General features: G+C 59.1%; 1 protein-coding gene across 1 annotated transcript; it reads right to left on the bottom strand.

Annotated features, from left to right (window-relative positions):
• Positions 1-252: 252 nt before the first annotated feature.
• On the bottom strand, positions 253-18,994 carry GATAD2B (GATA zinc finger domain containing 2B). The gene is made up of 11 exons (XM_063176644.1): positions 18,895-18,994; positions 12,043-12,372; positions 9,797-9,926; positions 8,968-9,099; positions 8,724-8,855; positions 7,990-8,160; positions 6,188-6,503; positions 5,140-5,342; positions 4,050-4,160; positions 3,296-3,413; positions 253-2,091 (listed from the first exon to the last, which is right to left on the bottom strand). The coding sequence occupies exons 2-11, from the start codon at positions 12,369-12,371 to the stop codon at positions 1,958-1,960; spliced, it is 1,776 nt and encodes a 591-aa protein (XP_063032714.1). The 5' UTR covers position 12,372; positions 18,895-18,994; the 3' UTR covers positions 253-1,957.
• Positions 18,995-19,013: the final 19 nt, after the last annotated feature.

The following is a 19,013-nucleotide window of genomic DNA, read 5'->3' as shown; positions in this document are numbered from 1 at the left end:
TCCCTTTTTTTAGGGTTTTTAAATTTGTTTTCCTCAGCCCTGGGTGGGGGGGGCAGTGGCACTTGGGGGGTGAAGAGGGAATGACTCCCCCCCCCTTAAAAAGTAACAGAAATCCCTAAAATAACCCAAAAATTCAGGTTTTAGCCCCCAAAAACCCCATCTGTCAAAGTGCTCCCGGGGTGAGAAATCTGGGGAGGGAAATGGAAAATTGGGGGAAAATGGGAAAAGGAAAAAATGGGAAAATGGAGGGGGGGGCGGGGAGCAGCTGGAAATGATCAAAGCCAACAGAAACACCCCAAAATTCTGAATATAAAACCCCATTAAAACCCCCCAAAAATCAGAATAAACCCCATTTTTCCTTTGCCTCTGGGGGGGTCCCGGGGGGGCATTTTGGGGGTCCAACCCCCCCCAGGGTAAGTGCTCATTGAATGTGGGGAGGGGGCTGGAGAGGGGGGGACCCCTCCTCTAATTCAGGGTGGGGTGGGGTCCCCCCTAAAATATATGGGGGGGGGGGGTCCCCTCCCTTTAAATCAGGGGTTGGGTCCCCCTGGTTTTGGGGTCGGGGGGATTTTGGGGGGATTTTGGGGGATTTAGGAACCCCCCAATTGGGGGAATTGCACGAGAGGAGCGGGAGAGGCTCAGAGTCAGGGAAAAAGGGGAATTGTGACCAAAATTCACCAAACCCACGGGAACTCGGGGCGGGGGAGCTCGGCAGGGCCGAAGTGCAAATCGAGATTTTTCTCGCGGCTCATTCCTCGCTTTGGGCCCTCCCCGACACCCCCAGGGGACACCGAGACCCCCCCAGTGCCACCCCCGGGGACAGGGGGACACCAGAGACCCCTCCCCACTATCAGTGCCACCGCTGTCACCCCCAGGGTGGCACACGGGGACCCCGGGGTGGCACAGAGGGACCCCCTCGCTGTCCCTTGGGGGACACGCTGGTGACACAGGTGCCATTGGTGACACGGGTGCCATCGGTGACCCCGGTGCCACCCCCGGTGACAGAGGGGCCAGGGAGGGGTGAGAGCGGCTCTGGAGCATGCAGGGCTCGGGGACAGATGTGGGGACAGATGTGGGGACAGACGTGGGGACAGTTCAGGACAGGTCAGGGGTCACTCACCCGCCCTGGCCGCGCCGTCCGCTCCGGAGCCGCCGCGTCCCCAGCGTGGGGACAGAGGGGACACCCCCGGGGGGTGGCACCTGGGGGGGGTCTGGTCACCTCGAGGGGACATTGAGGGACCCCCGAGGGGTTCCTGGGGTGGCTCTGGCAGCGTTGTCACCCCTGGGGACATTGGGATTGGGGCTGGAGCCGAGGGATTGGGGTTGGGGTGTTCTGGGGAGGTGACACCCCAGGAGTGGGGACAGGGGGAGGTGACACCCCTGGGATCACATCCAACAGGGATTTGTCCCTCCCCTCTATGGGATCAGAGCATCCCCCCCAAACCAGCACAGGCCGCCCCCCAAAATCTCCCCCCGGGGAAATGGGGAAGGTGCCCTTGCCAAAGTCTCTGGAAAAAGGGAGAAAAAAGCTTTAACCATCCATGGAGCCAAGGGAGGGGGGGCGAAAATAAGGAAAAAAAGGGGCAAAAAACAAACCCACAACACAAGGGGGAAGCGGCGGCGTTACAAAACGAGCGGCGGGGCCGGGGCTGCTCCGGCCGGGGAACCGGGGGCAGTTCGGGCTGGGAGCACCGGGGGCAGGCGCCTCTGAAATGTTTCTTGCGTCTGGGTCGCTGTTTTTGTGTTGTTTTCGCTGTTTGTTTCTCTGCGGTTCTCGGTCTGATCTGTTGCGTTGTCCCCGGGAGGCGGCGGCGGCGGCGCCCGGCCTGGTTCAGGTCAGTCCGGTTCAGCCCAGCCCGGTTTGGCCTGGTTCAGCCCGGTTCAGCCCAGCCCGGCTCAGCCCAGCCCGGTTTGGCCTGGTTCAGCCCGGCCCGGTCGGGGCTGCGGGGATCCGGGGCTATTTCTGCCCGCTGATGGACTGCGATATGGAGCGCGGCGGGATCATATCCAGCAGGTACTCCCGCTGCCGGTCCGCCAGGCTCGACGCTTTGTGGCCCCCGATGCCGGCGTTCAGGTACGCGATGTTCACCCCTGGGGACGGCACGGAAACCACGCTGAGCACGGGGATCCCACAGAGCCCACGGAAACCACACTGAGCATGGGGATCCCACAGAGCACAGGGATCCCACGGAAACCACTCTGAGCACGGGGATCCCACAGAGCACAGGGATCCCACAGAGCACAGGGAAACCACTCTGAGCACGGGGATCCCACAGAGCCCACGGAAACCACACTGAGCACGGGGATCCCACAGAAACCACACTGAGCACGGGGATCCCACAGAGCACAGGGAAACCACTCTGAGCACGGGGATCCCACAGAAACCACACTGAGCACGGGGATACCACAGAGCACAGGGATCCCACAGATCCCACGGAAACCACACTGAGCACGGGGATCCCACAGATCCCACAGAAACCACACAGAGCACGGGGATCCCACAGAGCACAGGGATCCCACGGAAACCACTCTGAGCACGGGGATCCCACAGAAATCACACTGAGCACAGGGATCCTACAGAGCCCACAGAAATCCTACAGATCCCACTGAGCCCATGGAAACCACACTGAGCACACAGAGCCCACTGATCCTACAGAAATCACACTGAGCACAGGGATCCTACAGAGCCCACGGAAATCACACTGAGCCCATGGATCCCACTGATCCTACAGAGCCTGGGCACCCCAGAGATCCCAAAGATCCCACTGATCCCACAGAGCCCACGGAAATCCTATAGATCCCATGGAAATCCTATAGATCCCACTGAGACCACAGAGCCCATAGATCCCACAGATTGCATGGATCCTCTACAGATCCCACAGAGCCCAGGAACCCCACAGAGCCCACAAACCCCATGGATCCCAAGGATCCCACAGATCTCACAGAGCTCATGGATCCCACAGAACCCATGGATCCCACAGAGCCCAGGGATCCTCAGCACCACATGGATACCAAGGATCCCAAATATCCCAGAGACCCCACAGAGCCCACGGATCCCACAGACACCAGGGACCCCATGGATCCCAGAGACCCCAAAGACCCCACAGCCCCACGGCCACCCCGAAACCCGCATGAGGCAGGAAGGGCCAGGACGGGGCTGGCACAGGGAATTCCCAAAGTTTGCCCCAAAACCCAGTGGGCGTGTCCCACACTGCTGATCTGATCCCATCCCACTCATCCCATCCCATCCCATCGTTCCCATCCCATCCCATCCCCAGCCCCGTTCCCGCCGTACCTGGCATTCCCAGGAGCCCCCCGGCCACCGAGAGCTGCGGGGCCTGGGCGAAGTTGGAGAGCATGGAGCGGGCGGAGGTGGGGATGCCGCGCTGGAGGCTGCTCTGGGGCTGCGGGGCCTGCACACACGGACACACGGGCACACGGACACGGGGTTGGGAGCGTGGGCACGGGGAGAACGGGCGGGCATTCCCCCATCCTGATGGGCACCTCCCCGTGACCACATCCTGTCCCGTCCCATCCCCATGTACACACCCCATCCCCATAATCTCATCCCAATGCACACATCCTGTCCCATCCCCACGATCCCATCCTATTATCACATGGCCCCATCTCCATGATCCCATCCCATTCCCATGGTCCCCTTCCCATCAAGTGCCATCCTGTCCCACCCCATCCCATTATCCTACGGTCCCATCCCATGGTCCCATCCCACGATCCCATCCCATTATCTCATAGTCCCATCCCCATGATCCCACCCCATGATCCCATGATCCCCTGATCCCATTACCCCATTATCCCATGGTCCCATCCCATGATCCCATCCCACTATCCCACGATCCCATCTGACAATCCCACCCCACGATCCCACGATCCCATCTTATCATCCCATCCCGCGATCGCATGATCCCACCCCATTAATCCCTCCCGTTACCCCATGATCCCACAATCCCATCCCACGATCCCACCCCATAATCCCACCCCATTATCTCATCCCACAATCCCAGCCCCTGATCCCACACCCCATGTCCCACCTGCCGGAGCGTGTGGTGCCGCAGGATCCCGTCCTGTTTGCCCACGCTGGGCACGGCGGGCGCGGCCGTGGGGGACAGGGCAGCCTGCTGCTGCAGCCGCTGCTCGATCTCCTGTGGGACAGACAGACAGACAGACATGGGACAGACAGCCATGGGACAGGGCAGCCTGCTGCTGCAGCCGCTGCTCGATCTCCTGTGGGACAGACAGACAGACAGACATGGGACAGACAGCCATGGGACAGGGCAGCCTGCTGCTGCAGCCGCTGCTCGATCTCCTGTGGGACAGACAGACAGACAGACAGGGCAGTGACAGACAGCCATGGGACAGGGCAGCCTGCTGCTGCAGCCGCTGCTCGATCTCCTGTGGGACAGACAGACAGACATGGGACAGACAGCCATGGGAATGACACCCCTGGGAATGCCATCCTGCTCAATTCCTCAGGAAGGCCAACCTGGCTGGGATGGGATGAGTGGGACAGACAGACAGACAGACATGGGACAGACAGCCATGGGAATGACACCCCTGGGAATGCCATCCTGCTCAATTCCTCAGGAAGGCCAACCTGGCTGGGATGGGATGAGTGGGACAGACAGACAGACAGACATGGGACAGACAGCCATGGGAATGACACCCCTGGGAATGCCATCCTGCTCAATTCCTCAGGAAGGCCAACCTGGCTGGGATGGGATGAGTGGGACAGGATCAATGGGGTGGGGTCAATGGGAACAATGGGATGGAATCGATGGGATGGAATCAATGGGATTGATGGGATGAGATCAATGGGATTGATGGGATGAGATCAATGGGATGGGAACAATGGGATGGGATCAATGGGAACAATGATCCCACATATCCCACATCCAATGGGATGGAATCAATGGGATGAAATCAATAGGATCAATAGGAACAATGGGATGGGATCAATGAGAACAATGGGATGGAATCAATGGGATGGGATCAGTGGAGTGGGATCAATGGGAACAATGGGATGGGATCAATGGGATTGATGGGACAGAGTGGTTTGGGATGCTTTGGGATGCTCTGGGATGGGATGAGCCATGGCAAAGGGGCACTCGCAGCCATCCCCACCTGCTCCTGCTGCAGGGCCTTGACGAAGGCGTTCTTGAGGCGATTCGTGTGCTCGGCCTTGAGCGCCTTCTTCTGGTTGGAGGTCTGGCACTGCTCGCACAGGATGCGCCCGCCCTTCTCCTGCTTCCAGTGCGGCGTGAAGTCGGTGCGGCACTGCGCGCACACGAACGGCTCCACGCGCGGCACCGCCGGGGCGCTCTTCCCTGGAACACACCCCGGCTCAGCACCCGCGCGGGATGCAGGGTTTCGGGCTAAAATCCCGAAAATCTCAACCGAAATCACCAAAAAAACTGGGCAGGAATAGTGAAAGTTTTGGCTGAGATAATAATGCGAAGTGGATGAAAATCCTGTGAATTGGCTGAAATCCTGCACCCTGACGGAACTGGTCAAAAATCCTGCACCCAGACAGAACACAATGTTTTGGGGTGAAAGATTGAAAATCTTGACTGAAATCACCAAAAAACTGGGTGGGAATAGTGAAAGTTATGGCTGAAATAATGGGAATTGGATGAAATCCTGCGAATCAGCCAAAAATCCCACATCCAGAGAGAACCCAATGTTTCAGGGTGAAAGACTGAAAATCCTGACTGAAATCACCAAAAAACTGAGGGGGAATATTGAAATTCTTGGCTGAAATCCTGCAGATCAGCCAAAAATCCTCCACCCAGCCAGAACCAGCCAAAAATCATGCACCCAGTCTGAACCCAACATTTTGGGCTGAAAGCCTGAAAATCCTGACTGAAATCACCAAAAACTGGACGGATATACCGAAATTTTTGCCTGAAATACTGACATTTTGGCTGAAATCCCACAAATCACCCAAAATCCCGCGAATCATCCAAAATCATTTAAAATCCCACAAATTTAGTCTGCGAACCCCTTAAAAACCTGCAAAAACCCACGCCAAACTTTCAATTCCCCCCCGCCAAACCCCACCACCTCCTTCTCCAACCCTTCCAACCACCCCCAAAGCCCTAAACCCCACGATTCCACCCCAAATTATGCGTCAAACCCCCCAAATCCCCTTTGGGGCGACCCCGGGCGTCACCTTGGCTGTCGATGACGCTCTGCACCACCTCCTCCAGCCCCACCATGTAGATGAACTCGCTGTTGGCGGCGCTGGGCAGGAAGTGCAGCAGCGGCGCCGGCGGCTTCGGGGGAGGGATCTCCAGCAGCGTCTTCTCCAGCTGCTTGCGCAGCGCCAGCTTGGCCGCGGCCTGCGAGTTGGCGGCGTCCGAGAGCGCGCTGGGGCTGGGGAGCGGGGACGACACGCGGGCCACCGAGCCCGGCTGCATGTGCGACGCGAGGTTCATGTAGATGGCGGAGGAGGACGAGCGCTGGCACGGCACCGACGAGCCTGATTGCTGTGGGGGAGAGGTATGGGGTCAGGTAGGGATTTGGGGTCACAGGGGGGTTTGAGGTTAGGTGGGGATTTGGGGTCAGGGTGAAGATTTGGGATGTGAGGTTCATATAGATGGTGGAGGAGGACAAGCACTGGCACGGCTCCGACGAGCCCGACTGCTGTGGGGGAGAGGTATGGGGTCAGGTGGGGGATTTGGGATCATGGGGGGAATTTGGGGTCAGGGTGAAGATTTGGGATGTGAGTTCATGTAGATGGTGGAGGAGGACAAGCACTGGCACGGCACCGACAAGCCCGATTGCTGCGGGGGAGATATGGGGTCAGGTGGGGATTTGGGGTCATGGGGGGGATTTGGGGTCAGGGTGTGAACTGGGGATCAGGGCGAGAATTCAGGATCATGGTGGGGATGCAGGATCATGGTGGGGATTCGGGATCGGGGCGCAAATTTGGGATGGGAGGTTCATGTAGATGGCGGAGGAGGACGAGCGCTGGCACGGCACCGACGAGCCCGACTGCTGCGGGGGAGAGGTATGGGGTCAGGCGGGGATTTGGGATCACAGGGGGGTTTGGGGTCAGGTGGGGATTTGGGGTCAGGTGGGGGATTTGGGATCATGGGGGGGATTTGGGGTCAGGGTCAGGATTTGGGATGGGAGGTTCATGTAGATGGCGGAGGAGGACAAGCGCTGGCATGGCACCGACGAGCCCGACTGCTGCATGGGAGATTTGGGGTCAGGTGGGGATTTGGGATCAGGGTGAGAATTCGGGAGCAGGCGGGGATTCAGGATTACAGGGGGAATTCAGGATCAGGGCACAAATTTGGGATCAGGTGGGGATTTGGAATCAGGGCGGGAATTCGGGATCAGGGCACCAATTCAGGATCAGGCGGGGATTTGGGATCACGGCGGGAATTCAGCATCAGGACTTGATTTGGGATCAGGTGGGGATTCGGGATCAGGGCACGAATTCAGGATCAGGTGGAGATTCGGGATCACAGTGGGGATTTAGGAGCAGGTGGGGATTCGGGATCACAGTGGGGGATTTGGAATCAGGTGGGGATTTGGGATCAGGTGGGGATTTGGGATCACAGTGGGGGATTTGGGATCACAGTGGGGGATTTGGGATCAGGTGGGGATTCAGGATTGCTGGGAGTGCCAGGGTCACAGACCCCTGGAGCACCAGGAGCTGTTGCGGGGACAGAAGGGCTGGGGAGTCCCGGGAATTGTGGAGCAGGTGGGGCCTTGGCATGGGGGTCGTGCAAACCGGCCCAAACTGGTTCAAACTGGCCCAAACCAGTACAAACTGGTACACACCAGTGCCCAAACCAGTGCTCAACCAGCCTTAACTAGTGCCCAAACCGGTACAAACCGGTAAAAACTGAGGGCAAACTGGTACCAACCAGTGCCCAGGCAGCCCAAACCACTGAAAACCTGCCCAAACCAGTGCTCAACCAGCCCAAATCAGTGCAAACCAGCCCAAACCCAGAGACCCACCGGCTGGTAGTTGATGGCGGGGCTCATGCCGGGCGTGGAGCTGCGCACCAGGCCGGGTTTCTGGGGCCCGCGCTGGCCCTGGAGCTGCGCGGGGCTGGGGGCGATGACGCGCTGGGACATCAGCATGTGGGGCAGGGCTGAGCTGGCGGCCGAGCGGATCACGCTGTGGCCCTGGGGGGATCCAGGAGGAATCGGGGGTTAAATCACAGCAACCGGCTCGGGATAACCACAAACATCCCCCCAGAGCTCGGTGATAAAATCGGAGAAAAATGAGGGAAAACTTGGAGCATTGATTTGCTTATCCTTGGAGTTCCTGCTTACCCAGAATCCCATTAATCTCTAAGGCCCCAAACCCCTCATTTTTCCCCAAACTCTCCTGCATTTTTGAGGATTGTAGCCCTTTTTCCCAGCTCACGCTGGCACATCCCTGCTTCCCATGGGAGGCTGGGATTGCTCCATGGTCAAGGAGAGCAGAAATCCATGGAGCAAACATTTCTCCTTTGGGAGCAGCAGGGAGGCTGCAGGCCTTGGAGAATTCGCACCATCCTCACCCCACTCTGGGACACTGGACATTCAGAAAATCATGGAATATCCATCTCCACAAGGATCACTGAGTCTTAATGCCTGACAAACCCAAACCCAACCCCAAACACCAGGAACTGAAGGAAAAGCCCCTCAGCTCAGTGTGCACCCACCAAAATCAGCATTTTCCAGGAAAACCCAGGAATTCTCACCTGTAATGTCCTTAAATTCTGCGGCTCCACGCCCTGAGCCCCGGGCCGGGAGGGGATCTTGGACAGGCCCTGCTGTCCCACGTGGGCGGGCGACGGCTGCACGATGGACGCGGCGTTCTGGACAACGGGGGTCTGGGGGGCACCAAGGACGGGATGTGCATTCCCAGGAGGGGATTCAGGGAATCCCACACGTGGGGTGGGGGCTCTGTGGGCACCCCTTATCCCAGCCATGCCCGGCCCTCACCTTCTGCACCACGTTCTCCTTCTGGAGCTGGCTCTGCCGCAGCTTCTTGAGGAGCACCAGCCGGGCCTCCTCCAGCCGCAGCTCGTCCCGGAGCTGCTTGATCAGCTGCTGCCTCTCCTCCAGGCTCTTCCCCTGGAAAGCCCCACAAACCCAGCAGGACGTGAGCAAGGGAAAGGGGAAAGGTGAATCCAAGTGGGAATTGGGACCACAGGTGTGAGAACGGGGGGGCTGCACCTGGAACTGGCTGAGGAAGGCCCCAAAATGCTTCATCCTCCCACAATGCCCCAAATGCTTCATCTTTCCTCAAATGCTTCATCCCAATGCCCCAAAAGCTTCAACCCATCCCAATGCCCCAAAATGCTTCAATCCCTCCCCAAATGCTTCATCTTTCCTCAAATGCTTCATCCCAATGCCCCAAATGCTTCATCCCTCCCCAAATGCTTCATCCCTCAATGCCCCAAAAGCTTCATCCCTCCTTAATGTCCCAAAAGCTTCATCCCTCCCCAAATGCTTCATCCCACCCCAGTTCCCCAAATGCTTCATCCTTCCTCAAATGTTTCATCCCTCCCCAAATGTTTCATCCCTCCTCAATGCCCGAAAATGCTTCATCCCTCCCCAAACGCCTCATCCCCCCCCAATGCCCCAAACGCCTCATCTCTCCCCAATGCCCCAAACATTTCATCCCTCTCCAATGCCCCAAACATTTCATCCCTCCCCAATGCCCCAAACATTTCATCCCTCCCCAATGCCCCAAACATTTCATCCCTCCCCCAGACCCTTCACCCCCCTCATGCCGTGCCTTTCCAGGACGGAATTCCCGTGCCCTCACCTTGAACATCTCCAGGTTGGCCGCCTTGAGCCGCTCCTCCATGCGGGAGCTGGAGCGGGGGCTGGAGGCCTCGTTGTCCGACAGGACGATGATGTCCGGGGACGGCGTCAGCCTGCCCCGCTCCTGGTCACTGTGGGGGACAGGAGCCAGTGAGGCAGGAACTGGGGACCCCTCTGAGGCACAACTGGGCACTGGGGGAGCCCCAGTGAGGCAGAATTGGGATTGGGGGAGGCACAGTGAGGCAGAATTGGGGAGCTCCCAGGAACTGGGGATTTGGGGAGCCCCAGTGAGGCAGGATTTGGGATTGGGGAGCCCCAGTGAGGCAGGATTTGGGATTGGGGAGCCCCAGTGAGGCAGGAACTGGGGACTGGGGGAGCCCCAGTGAGGCAGGAACTGGGGACTGGGGGAGGCACAGTGAGGCAGAAATTGGGATTGGGGAGCTCCAGTGAGGCAGGAACTGGGGAGCCCCCAGGAATTGGGGATCTGGGGAGCCCCAGTGAGGCAGGATTTGGGATTGGGGAGCCCCGCTGAGGCAGGAACTGGGGATTTGGGAGCTCCAGTGAGGCAGGAATTGGGGAGCCCCAGTAAGGCAGGAATTGGGGATCTGGGGAACCCCACTGAGGCAGGAAATGGGGATTTGGGGAGCCCCAGTGAGGCAGGAATTGGGGAGCCCCCAGGAACTGGGGATCTGGGAGCCCCAGTGAGGCAGGAACTGGGGAGCCCCACTGAACCAGCAATGTGGGATTTTGGGAGCAGGATCCCCCTCGTTCCAGCACAGATCCAGAGCAGTGCAGCTCCCATGGACACCAGGAGGGAAGGAGTCCCTCAAATGCACTCCCTCCCTCTCCAGGGCTGCAAATCCCACCTGGGAATGAGGTGGGAACCAGGAGCGTGTCCTGGTGCTGGGATGGGAGGGAATGGCAGGGATTCTCCAGCCTGGAATCCTCACTGTGGTGGAGAAGGGGCTGAGCCCCCCCCTCCATTAACAGCACCACTCCAAGCCTATCCCAACCCAGATCTATTGGAAAAGCTCATTCCATGAAGGAAAACCTGCATGAATATCCATCTGATCCGTGACGGGACTGGGAAACCAAAGGAGCAGCAGGGCAAAGAAATAAAACCAAAATCAGTGGTGGAGTCCAGCAGGATCCAGGTGGGACCATCCAGGCAAGGAGAGTCCAAGGAAAGCCCTTTGAGAGCCTGGGTTCCATCCCTGCTGCTGGAGAGCCTTGGAAAAGTGTGGGATAATCCATTGTGGAGGTGATTCCAGCTCCCTGGAAGGTCCCTGCACTGAGGGGACACCGTGGAATTTCTCATCCCAAACTCTGAGCACCCAGGAGGGAGCCCAGAGCCAATCCCAGCTCCCAGGTTTGGCTGCTCCGGGGCTGGGGAGATGCTCAGAGCTGGGATTGCTCCCAAACATTCCAGCTGCTTTTGTGGATATTCCAAAGCACCAGGGCTCCAGCAGAGAAATCCCAGAGCATCCCAAGGAGAAGGAGGCCGAGGCAAAGCAGGCTGAGTGCCAGGAGTTCCAATCTGGGTGGGATTTTCCTGGGTCAGGGCTGTCCCTCCTGCAGCTCCTGGGGATTGTTTTGAGGAGCATCCCAATAAATCCAGGCTGGATCACTGACATTCCACCAGGGGAACAAGGCAGAGCCAGAGTCCAAATCCAAGGAGTAAAACGGATCCATCCGTGAGGAATCACCAATTGTTGGGTTTCCTTTGTGCAGGGGAGAGCAGAATTCCAACAGAGTCACTGGAGAGCAGCCAGGGCCAGGGAGGCAGGCAGAGGTGAGGAGAGGTGGAGCACATTCCCAGGGAAAATCCAGGAAAATGAGACATTCCCAGCCTCAGTTCTCAACTCAGAGTGGAGCGTTCCCAGCGTTCCCAGGGCTGATTTCCCGTGCCCATCCAAGTGTCCGTGTGTGACGCTGGTGCCCCGCTGGAACCCTCACATTGCACAACATCCAAGGAATTAATTCCGCCGAGGATGCAGCTCCTCACTCTGAGCAGGACCCTCCAGGGACACCTCCCACCGTCCCTGGCTGCTCCAGCCTGGCCTCAGACCCTTCCAGGGATGAGGAATCCACAAATCTCTGTAGCCACCTTCCCATCCCACCCACCCTCTGTCCATGGAAGCCATTCCCTCTCATGCCACCATGCCCAGCTCTGGGTGTCACCACAAGGGGCTCTCCGGGACCCCCCAAACCCCATTTCACCCCCAGCCCGGAACTGCCAGCACCCACCTCCTCCTGGCGCTCATGTCCACGGGCTCGTCGTTGATGTTCTCCTTGCCCGGCCGGGCCGCGCCGCGCCCGTCGCCGTGGGGCCTCAGGCTCCCGTTGAGCTTCTCCTCGTAGCCCTTGATCCCGTCCGGCTTCACGGGCAGCTCGTGGGGCACCTCCAGCCCCGCCAGGTCCTTGCGCTTGAGCAGCGCCAGCATCTTCAGCCTCTCCATGGCCTCGTGGCCCTCCATCTTCAGCCTCTTGGCCAGCACGTCCTCGCGCTCCTCGGCCGGCTCCAGGCTCCGCTTGAGCAGGTTCAGGCGCAGCGCGTCCTCCGTCATGCGGTCCATCCTGAGGGACAGGGATGGGAACGGGGACAGGTCAGTGACAAGGGGGCCAGGGAACCCCCCCGGGATCCCCCCGAGCTCAGCTTGGGCTCCTCACAGAGCTCTGATCTCCTCATGGAGCTCCAACATACGGGAGAGCTCCAATCTCACAGAGCTCTGACCTCCTGGAGAGCTCTGATCTCCTCATGGAGCTCCAATCTCTTGGAGAGCTCTGATCTCCTCATGGAGCTCCAACATATGGGAGAGCTCCAATCTCACAGAGCTCTGACCTCCTGGAGAGCTCTGATCTCCTCATGGAGCTCCGACCCCTTGGAGAGCTCCAACATCTAGGAGAGCCCTGATCTCATGGAGCTCCGAGCCCCTGGAGAGCTCCAATCTCACAGAGCTCCAACCTCTTGGAGAGCTCCAATCTCCTCGTGGAGCTCCAATCTCACAGAGCTCCAACCCCTTGGAGAGCTCTGACCTCGTCACAGAGCTCCAACCTCCCAAGTCCCCATCCAGGTCAGGAGTTTGCCCCTCTGAAGCCCCTGCAGTCCCTGAGAACAGCACCACAATCCCTCCTTTGGGGCTAAACCCCATGGATGGGGCTCAGCAAGGAAGGGGAGCTGGGATGAAGCCCCTGGAACGCCAGGAAATCCCCACCGTGCCTTCTCCAGCCAGGAATGCTCAGGCAGGTCCATCCCCGCCCTCCCACCTCAGCTCCAGGTGCAGGAATGCCCTCTGGAAAACAGGCAGGAGCCCATCCCAACCCCATCCCAGGCCTGGAGCCCATCCCAACCCCATCCCAGGCCTGGAGCCCTTCCCAACCCCATCCCAGGCCTGGAGCCCATCCCAACCCCATCCCAGGCCTGGAGCCCTTCCCAACCCCATCCCAGGCCCGCTCCCAGGCTGATAAGGAACCAGCTCTGACAACAAAGAGCCAGGGGAGCTCCACCTGCAGAGCAGCTGGGCGAGGCTTTTCCCTGAGGAGCAGGGCTGGGGACCAGGACAAACACCTGGGGAATCAGGACAAACACCTGGGGACCAGGACAAATACCCGGGGACCAGGACAAACACCTGGGGAGTCACTGGGAATTCCATGTGGCTGGCTGGGGAACAGGGAATTCCTTGCTCTGCAGGGAACAGAAAGTGTCCTGGAGCTGCTCCTCACCTGCCAGGAGCCGGCTCCAAGTCACTCGTGGGATAAACCCTTCCAGAGGGTACAGATCCCTGGAATGATGCACCTGCACATCGGCACACGGGTTCAGTGCCACTGGAGACAGCGGGAGCACGAGGGCAGCAGGAAAACCCATGGAAATCCCAACTACGATCCCAAAAAACGCCGGACGGAGGAGCACCTGGGGCTCTGCCCTACCTGCTGATCCCGTCTCTCCGCACGTCTCCCAAATTTAGCCCGGCAAGCCGGGGCAGGCCGGGGCAGCCGCTGCCGCCCCCGCCCGCAGCAGTGACCCCGGGGGGAGCTCCAGACACCCGGGAGCGCCCGGAGCCGCGCCCGGCGCTGCCGCTGCAGCCTGTGCCAGACACGGGCACGGCAGAGCAGGAGGGGGAGAGATGCACAGGGGCAACATCCCATGGGAGAGGAGCTCCCACGGACAGCTGACCTGAGCGTGGAGATGGGATCCAGCAGGGAGAGCCACGATCTCCTGCTGCTCACAGCAAGGAGACAGAGGAGGAGGAGAAGGGAGAGACCCACAGGAGCAACATCCCATGGGATAGGAGCTCCCATGGAGAGCTGACCTGAGCATGGAGATGGGATCCAGCAGGGAGAGCCACGATCTCCTGCTGCTCACAGCAAGGAGACAAGAGCAGGGAGAGGGAGAGGTACACAGGAGCAACATCCCATGGGATAGGAGCTCCCATGGAGAGCTGAACTGAGCGTGGAGATGGGATCCAGCAGGGAGAGCCAGGATCTCCTGCTGCTCACAGCAAGGAGACAGAGGAGGGAGAGGGAGAGGTACACAGGAGCAACATCCCATGGGATAGGAGCTCCCACGGACAGCTGAACTGAGCGTGGAGATGGGATGAACCAGGGAGAGCCAGGATCTCCTGCTGCTCACAGCAAGGAGACAGAGGAGGGAGAGGGAGAGGTACACAGGAGCAACATCCCATGGGAGAGGAGCTCCCACGGACAGCTGAACTGAGCGTGGAGATGGGATGAACCAGGGAGAGCCAGGATCTCCTGCTGCTCACAGCAAGGAGACAGAGGAGGGAGAGGGAGAGGTACACAGGAGCAACATCCCATGGGAGAGGAGCTCCCACGGACAGCTGAACTGAGCAGGGAGATGGGATCCAGCAGGGAGAGCCAGGATCTCCTGCTCCAACATCCTGCTTGTCCCCTCCAGCATCCTGCAGATCTCCCCAGTCCTCTCCAGGGGGTGGAAGCATCCTGCAGGAATTCTGGAGATGCCCCCAGTCCCTGCTCCATCACCAAGGTGGTCTCCCAGTGCCCTCCCCTCTGGCAAAATCCCAACAAATGCCAAGTGCCGTTACCGGGAATGGGGCCCAGCACTATTTAATCCGCTCCAGAGGTTCTCCAGGCTCAGCCAGATCCAATAAAAATTAAATGAGGCTTCGGATTCGGTGTTGAATGGGGCCCTGTGGCTGGAGGGGGAAGGGGAGGGTCCACTGGGAATTTCCAGAGCGCTGGGAAAGCCAGGGGAGAGCTCCTGGTTCCATGCAGAAATCCACAGCAAAGAGCAGGAATGGCTCCAGGGCCGGGAACTGTCTGGAGGTCGGACAGGCTCCGGTCTCGGCACTTCCGCACTTCCCAAACCGGATCATCCGGCCCTGCTGCCCTCGGGCACAGCCCCGGGTGATCAGCACATCCCAGGGAACAGCCTCTCCCTTCAGCTTCCACCTGAAAAATCCTCCTCGCTGGAAACAAACTCCCAAATGGTGGCAAAACCGATGGAAAACGGGAGCCGAACGCACGGCGTGGAATCCTGGCAGCCGAGAGTGCAGGGGCTGCAGGGTGGGATGGGCAGGGTGGGCTGCACAGACCTGGGGAGGCTTTCCAGGAATGCCAGGGTGCTGGCCAGGTCCTGGTGGTGATCCCCAGCCCTCTGTGGGTGCCGTCCCTGCATGGCACCACGCGCTCCCCGGCACGTTCCTCCTGCTCCACGGGGCCCGGCAGGACGGGTTTGGTGCACACAAACAAAGCAGCACCCCTTCTTCCTTCCAAGGAGGCTGGATGTGGTGCCCACAGGGGGAAATATCCAACACAAAAAAATAAATCCTCAGCGGGAGGATTTGAAAGGCTGGAGCGAGTGAGTTGGGTCAAAAGAAGGAATATTCCAGAAGGAAGTGGGAATATCCAGGGAGAGATGAAATATCCTGGGATTTACCCGACGGAGTCCAGAACTTGGCAGCAGCAGGAGTTAATTCCAGCCAGGGTTTCTCCAGGGAGGTCCCAGCTCCTTCCCAGCCTCCTCAGAGGGTTTTCTGTTGGGTCAATCTCCTCGTTGGTCTTCCAGCACCAGTTTCCAGCCTTGGAGCCTCCAGAGATCATGGAGGGGTTGTAATTCCTGATCCAGCACCAGGAATGGTCCCTGATCCGCCAGGAACAATCCTTGATCCACGAGGAACAATCCTTGATCCACCAGGAGTGATCCAGTGATCCTCCAGGAACAATCCCTGATCCACCAGGAGGGATTCCTGATCTGCCACAAGGGATCCCTGATCTGCCAGGAACAATCCTTGATATACCAGGAGTGATCCAGTGATCCCTGATCCACCAGGAGGGATCCCTGATCTGCCATGAGGGATCCCTGATCCACCAGGAACAATCCCTGATCCCCCACAAGGGATCCACGTGCCAAACTCAGACACTCAGATATGAGACTGACGGAATAAAACTCATCCAAATCACATTGAAGTCCAATTTCCCGGGATCAGGGAGCAGGAATTGGTGAGATCCAACTCACCTGGGCACGCTCCCACTGCCTGAACCCCCCTAAATCCAGGATCTGGGATCAATCCTGGTCACTCCAAACCCAGACATCACTCAGATATGATGGAATAAAACCCATCCAAATCCCATTAAAGTCCCATTTTCCCGGGATCAGGAATTGGTGAGACCCAACACCTGCAGCTCACCTGGGCACACTCCCGGTGCCCAAACCCCCCCAAATCCCAGGATCTGGTGTCAATCCCGGCCGATGCCACGGGGATTCCACAGGGCTGGCAGCTCATCCGGCCCCAGCCCTGCTCCGGGGGCTCCGGTCCCGTCTGGGCTCGGCCCATCCCGACATCGGTGACGGCGTCCAGGAGAAACCCAGAATCCAAACCCAACGTGATCCCCGACATCCATCCCCGGAGCCGAGGTGCTCCAGCACCATCCTGGTCACTCCAAACCCAGGACACCACTCAGATACAAGACTGAGGGAATAAAACCCATCCAAACCCCAATGAAGTCTCGTTTCCCCGGGATCAGGAATTGGTGAGATCCAACTCACCTGGGCACACTCCCGGTGCCCAAACCCCACCAAATCCCAGGATCTGGTGTCAATCCCGGCCGATGCCACGGGGATTCCACAGGGCTGGCAGCTCATCCGGCCCCAGCCCTGCTCCGGGGGCTCCGGTCCCGTCTGGGCTCGGCCCATCCCGACGCCGCCGTCAAACGCGCGTTCATTCGGCACGGCACACAAAATGGCTGGCTCCCAGGGCCGGCATTCCCAGGGAACGCCAGGAAAAGGATAATCACCTAAAAAGGTAATTAGGATTTAATGGCGCGGCGGCGGCAGCGGGATCGGGAAGGGGAAAAGAACAAAAACCCTGCGGCTCCGGAGGCTGCTGCTCCGGGAATGCCCGGCAGGAATCCCGAGCAGGTACGGGAGGGTGAGGGCGGCTCACGGGGATTTTCTCCGGAGCAGGAGGAGCACCGGGATTAAAGGAACGGCAGAGAAGCCCCAAAAACGATCCCAGAGCCATCCCAGAAGGGACACGGCTGCTCCCGGGAGGGAACGGGAATACGAGGAAAGATTTGGGCAGGGATGGGAGCGGGCACTGGGATGTGGCAGGGTGGGAATTCCTACAGAGCAAACTGCTCCAGGAGTCCTGCTGCTGTTCCTGGATCCCAGCACGGGGACACGGCTCCCTGCCCCCGGATCCCCAGATTCCAGATGTCCCAGACCCTGGATCTCCTGGATTCCACATCTCCCAGACCCTGGATCCCCCCAATTCCAAATCTCTCACACCCTGGATCCCCCCAGCTCCCCATCTCCCACGTTCCAGATCTCCCAGACCCTGGATTTCTCAGACCCTGGATGCCCCTGATTCCGGATCTCTCAGACCATGGATCTCTCAGATTCTGGATCTCCCAGATTCCAAATCTCTGAGACCCCGGATCTCCCAGATCCTGGATCTCTCAGATTCCAGATCTTCCAGACCCTGGATCCCCATGATTCCGGATCTCTCAGATTCTGGATCTCCCAGACCCTGGATCTCCTGGATTCCAGATCTCCCAGACCCTGGATCTCCTGGATTCCAGATCTCCCAGAGCCTGGATCCCCCAATTCCATATGTCCCAGATTCCAGATCTCCCAGACCCTGGATTCCCCCAGTTCCAAATCCCCCAGACCCTGGATCTCCTGGATTCCAGATCAGCACCCCCAGCTCGGGATGTCCTCACATTCTGCAGCTCCGTGCCAAGTACAAAACTAACAATGGGAAGCAGGAAAAGCAGGAAAGGAGGAAAATCGTCCCTCCCCAAAGTGCTTCCCTTCCCTAAGTTTGTGCTCTTGTCCAACTCCACTTCTCGGCAGCAGGGAATGCCAGGGCCGGGTCCAGCACCACAAACCTCACACCTCATCCCACCCCAGGATTTTGGGATGTGTGAGGAGAGCAGGAACTCCAGAAACTGCTTTATGCCCTGAAATGGGAGGGGGGAAAGACCCCAAAACTCCACAAACTCTTAAAGAGAGATAAAAATTCCAGCACATCTGCCTGGGACGGCCCGTTTAGGGAAAATCCAGCTGGGAACAGAAAATCCAATAAAAAGCGCTGGGATGGGGGGCGGGGGGAGGAGGGAGCGCCCGGCCCCCTCCCCATCCGGGATGACGCAGACTTCCCAGGCTCCCTTATATAACAACGCTTCCCGATTTCCTCGACTGCGGGCGCTGCCTTTGTGCGGCTCGGCGGGGCCATCGATCACCAATGCGCGGCCCGATCGATCGTTCGATCGATCGCCGGGGGCAGGGGAGGGGTGACACCGGTGCCGGGCATTGTTACTGCCGGGGCTTTCGGGATTTTTGTCACCCCCCCGTGCAGGCGGCGGCGGGGAGGGTGGGATGGGAGAATTCCAGGGGAATAGCGATGGTGGGGAAAGGGGGGAGGGAAGCGAGAAGGGAATCACGGATCCGCTCCGACAGCAAACCGGCGCTCCTTCCCTCCTTAAAACACTCCCTTCCAGACACAAAATAAAACCACAATAAAAACAACAAAAAAAAAAAAAAAATTAAAAATCAGCTTCAGGAAGCCTTTTGCGCGCATTGCCTGCCAAACCCGGCACGGCGTGACGGATACTCACAGGTCCGGTACTCCCGCTGCTGCTGCTGCCGCCTCGGGCTGCCCGGAACGCGGGGGAGGAGCGGGGGCAGGAGCGGGAGCGGGGGGCGGCCGGGGCCGGGCCGGGCCCCGCGCTCCATC

This window comes from Melospiza melodia, chromosome 25 (assembly GCF_035770615.1).
Source record: "Melospiza melodia melodia isolate bMelMel2 chromosome 25, bMelMel2.pri, whole genome shotgun sequence".
NCBI lineage: Eukaryota > Metazoa > Chordata > Aves > Passeriformes > Passerellidae > Melospiza > Melospiza melodia.
Note: the sequence above shows the minus strand (reverse complement) of the source record. Positions and strands in the feature narration are given on the sequence as shown.

Coding starts and splice junctions, on each gene's coding strand:
- GATAD2B (XM_063176644.1), bottom strand. CDS start 12,371: ATGGACCGCATGACGGAGGACGCGCTGCGCCTGAACCTGCTCAAGCGG. Junction 9,100..9,796: donor CCAACCTGGAGATGTTCAAG/GTGAGGGCACGG, acceptor GGGGCTTTCCAG/GGGAAGAGCCTGGAGGAGAG. Junction 3,414..4,049: donor GGCACCACACGCTCCGGCAG/GTGGGACATGGG, acceptor CCGTGTGTGCAG/GCCCCGCAGCCCCAGAGCAG.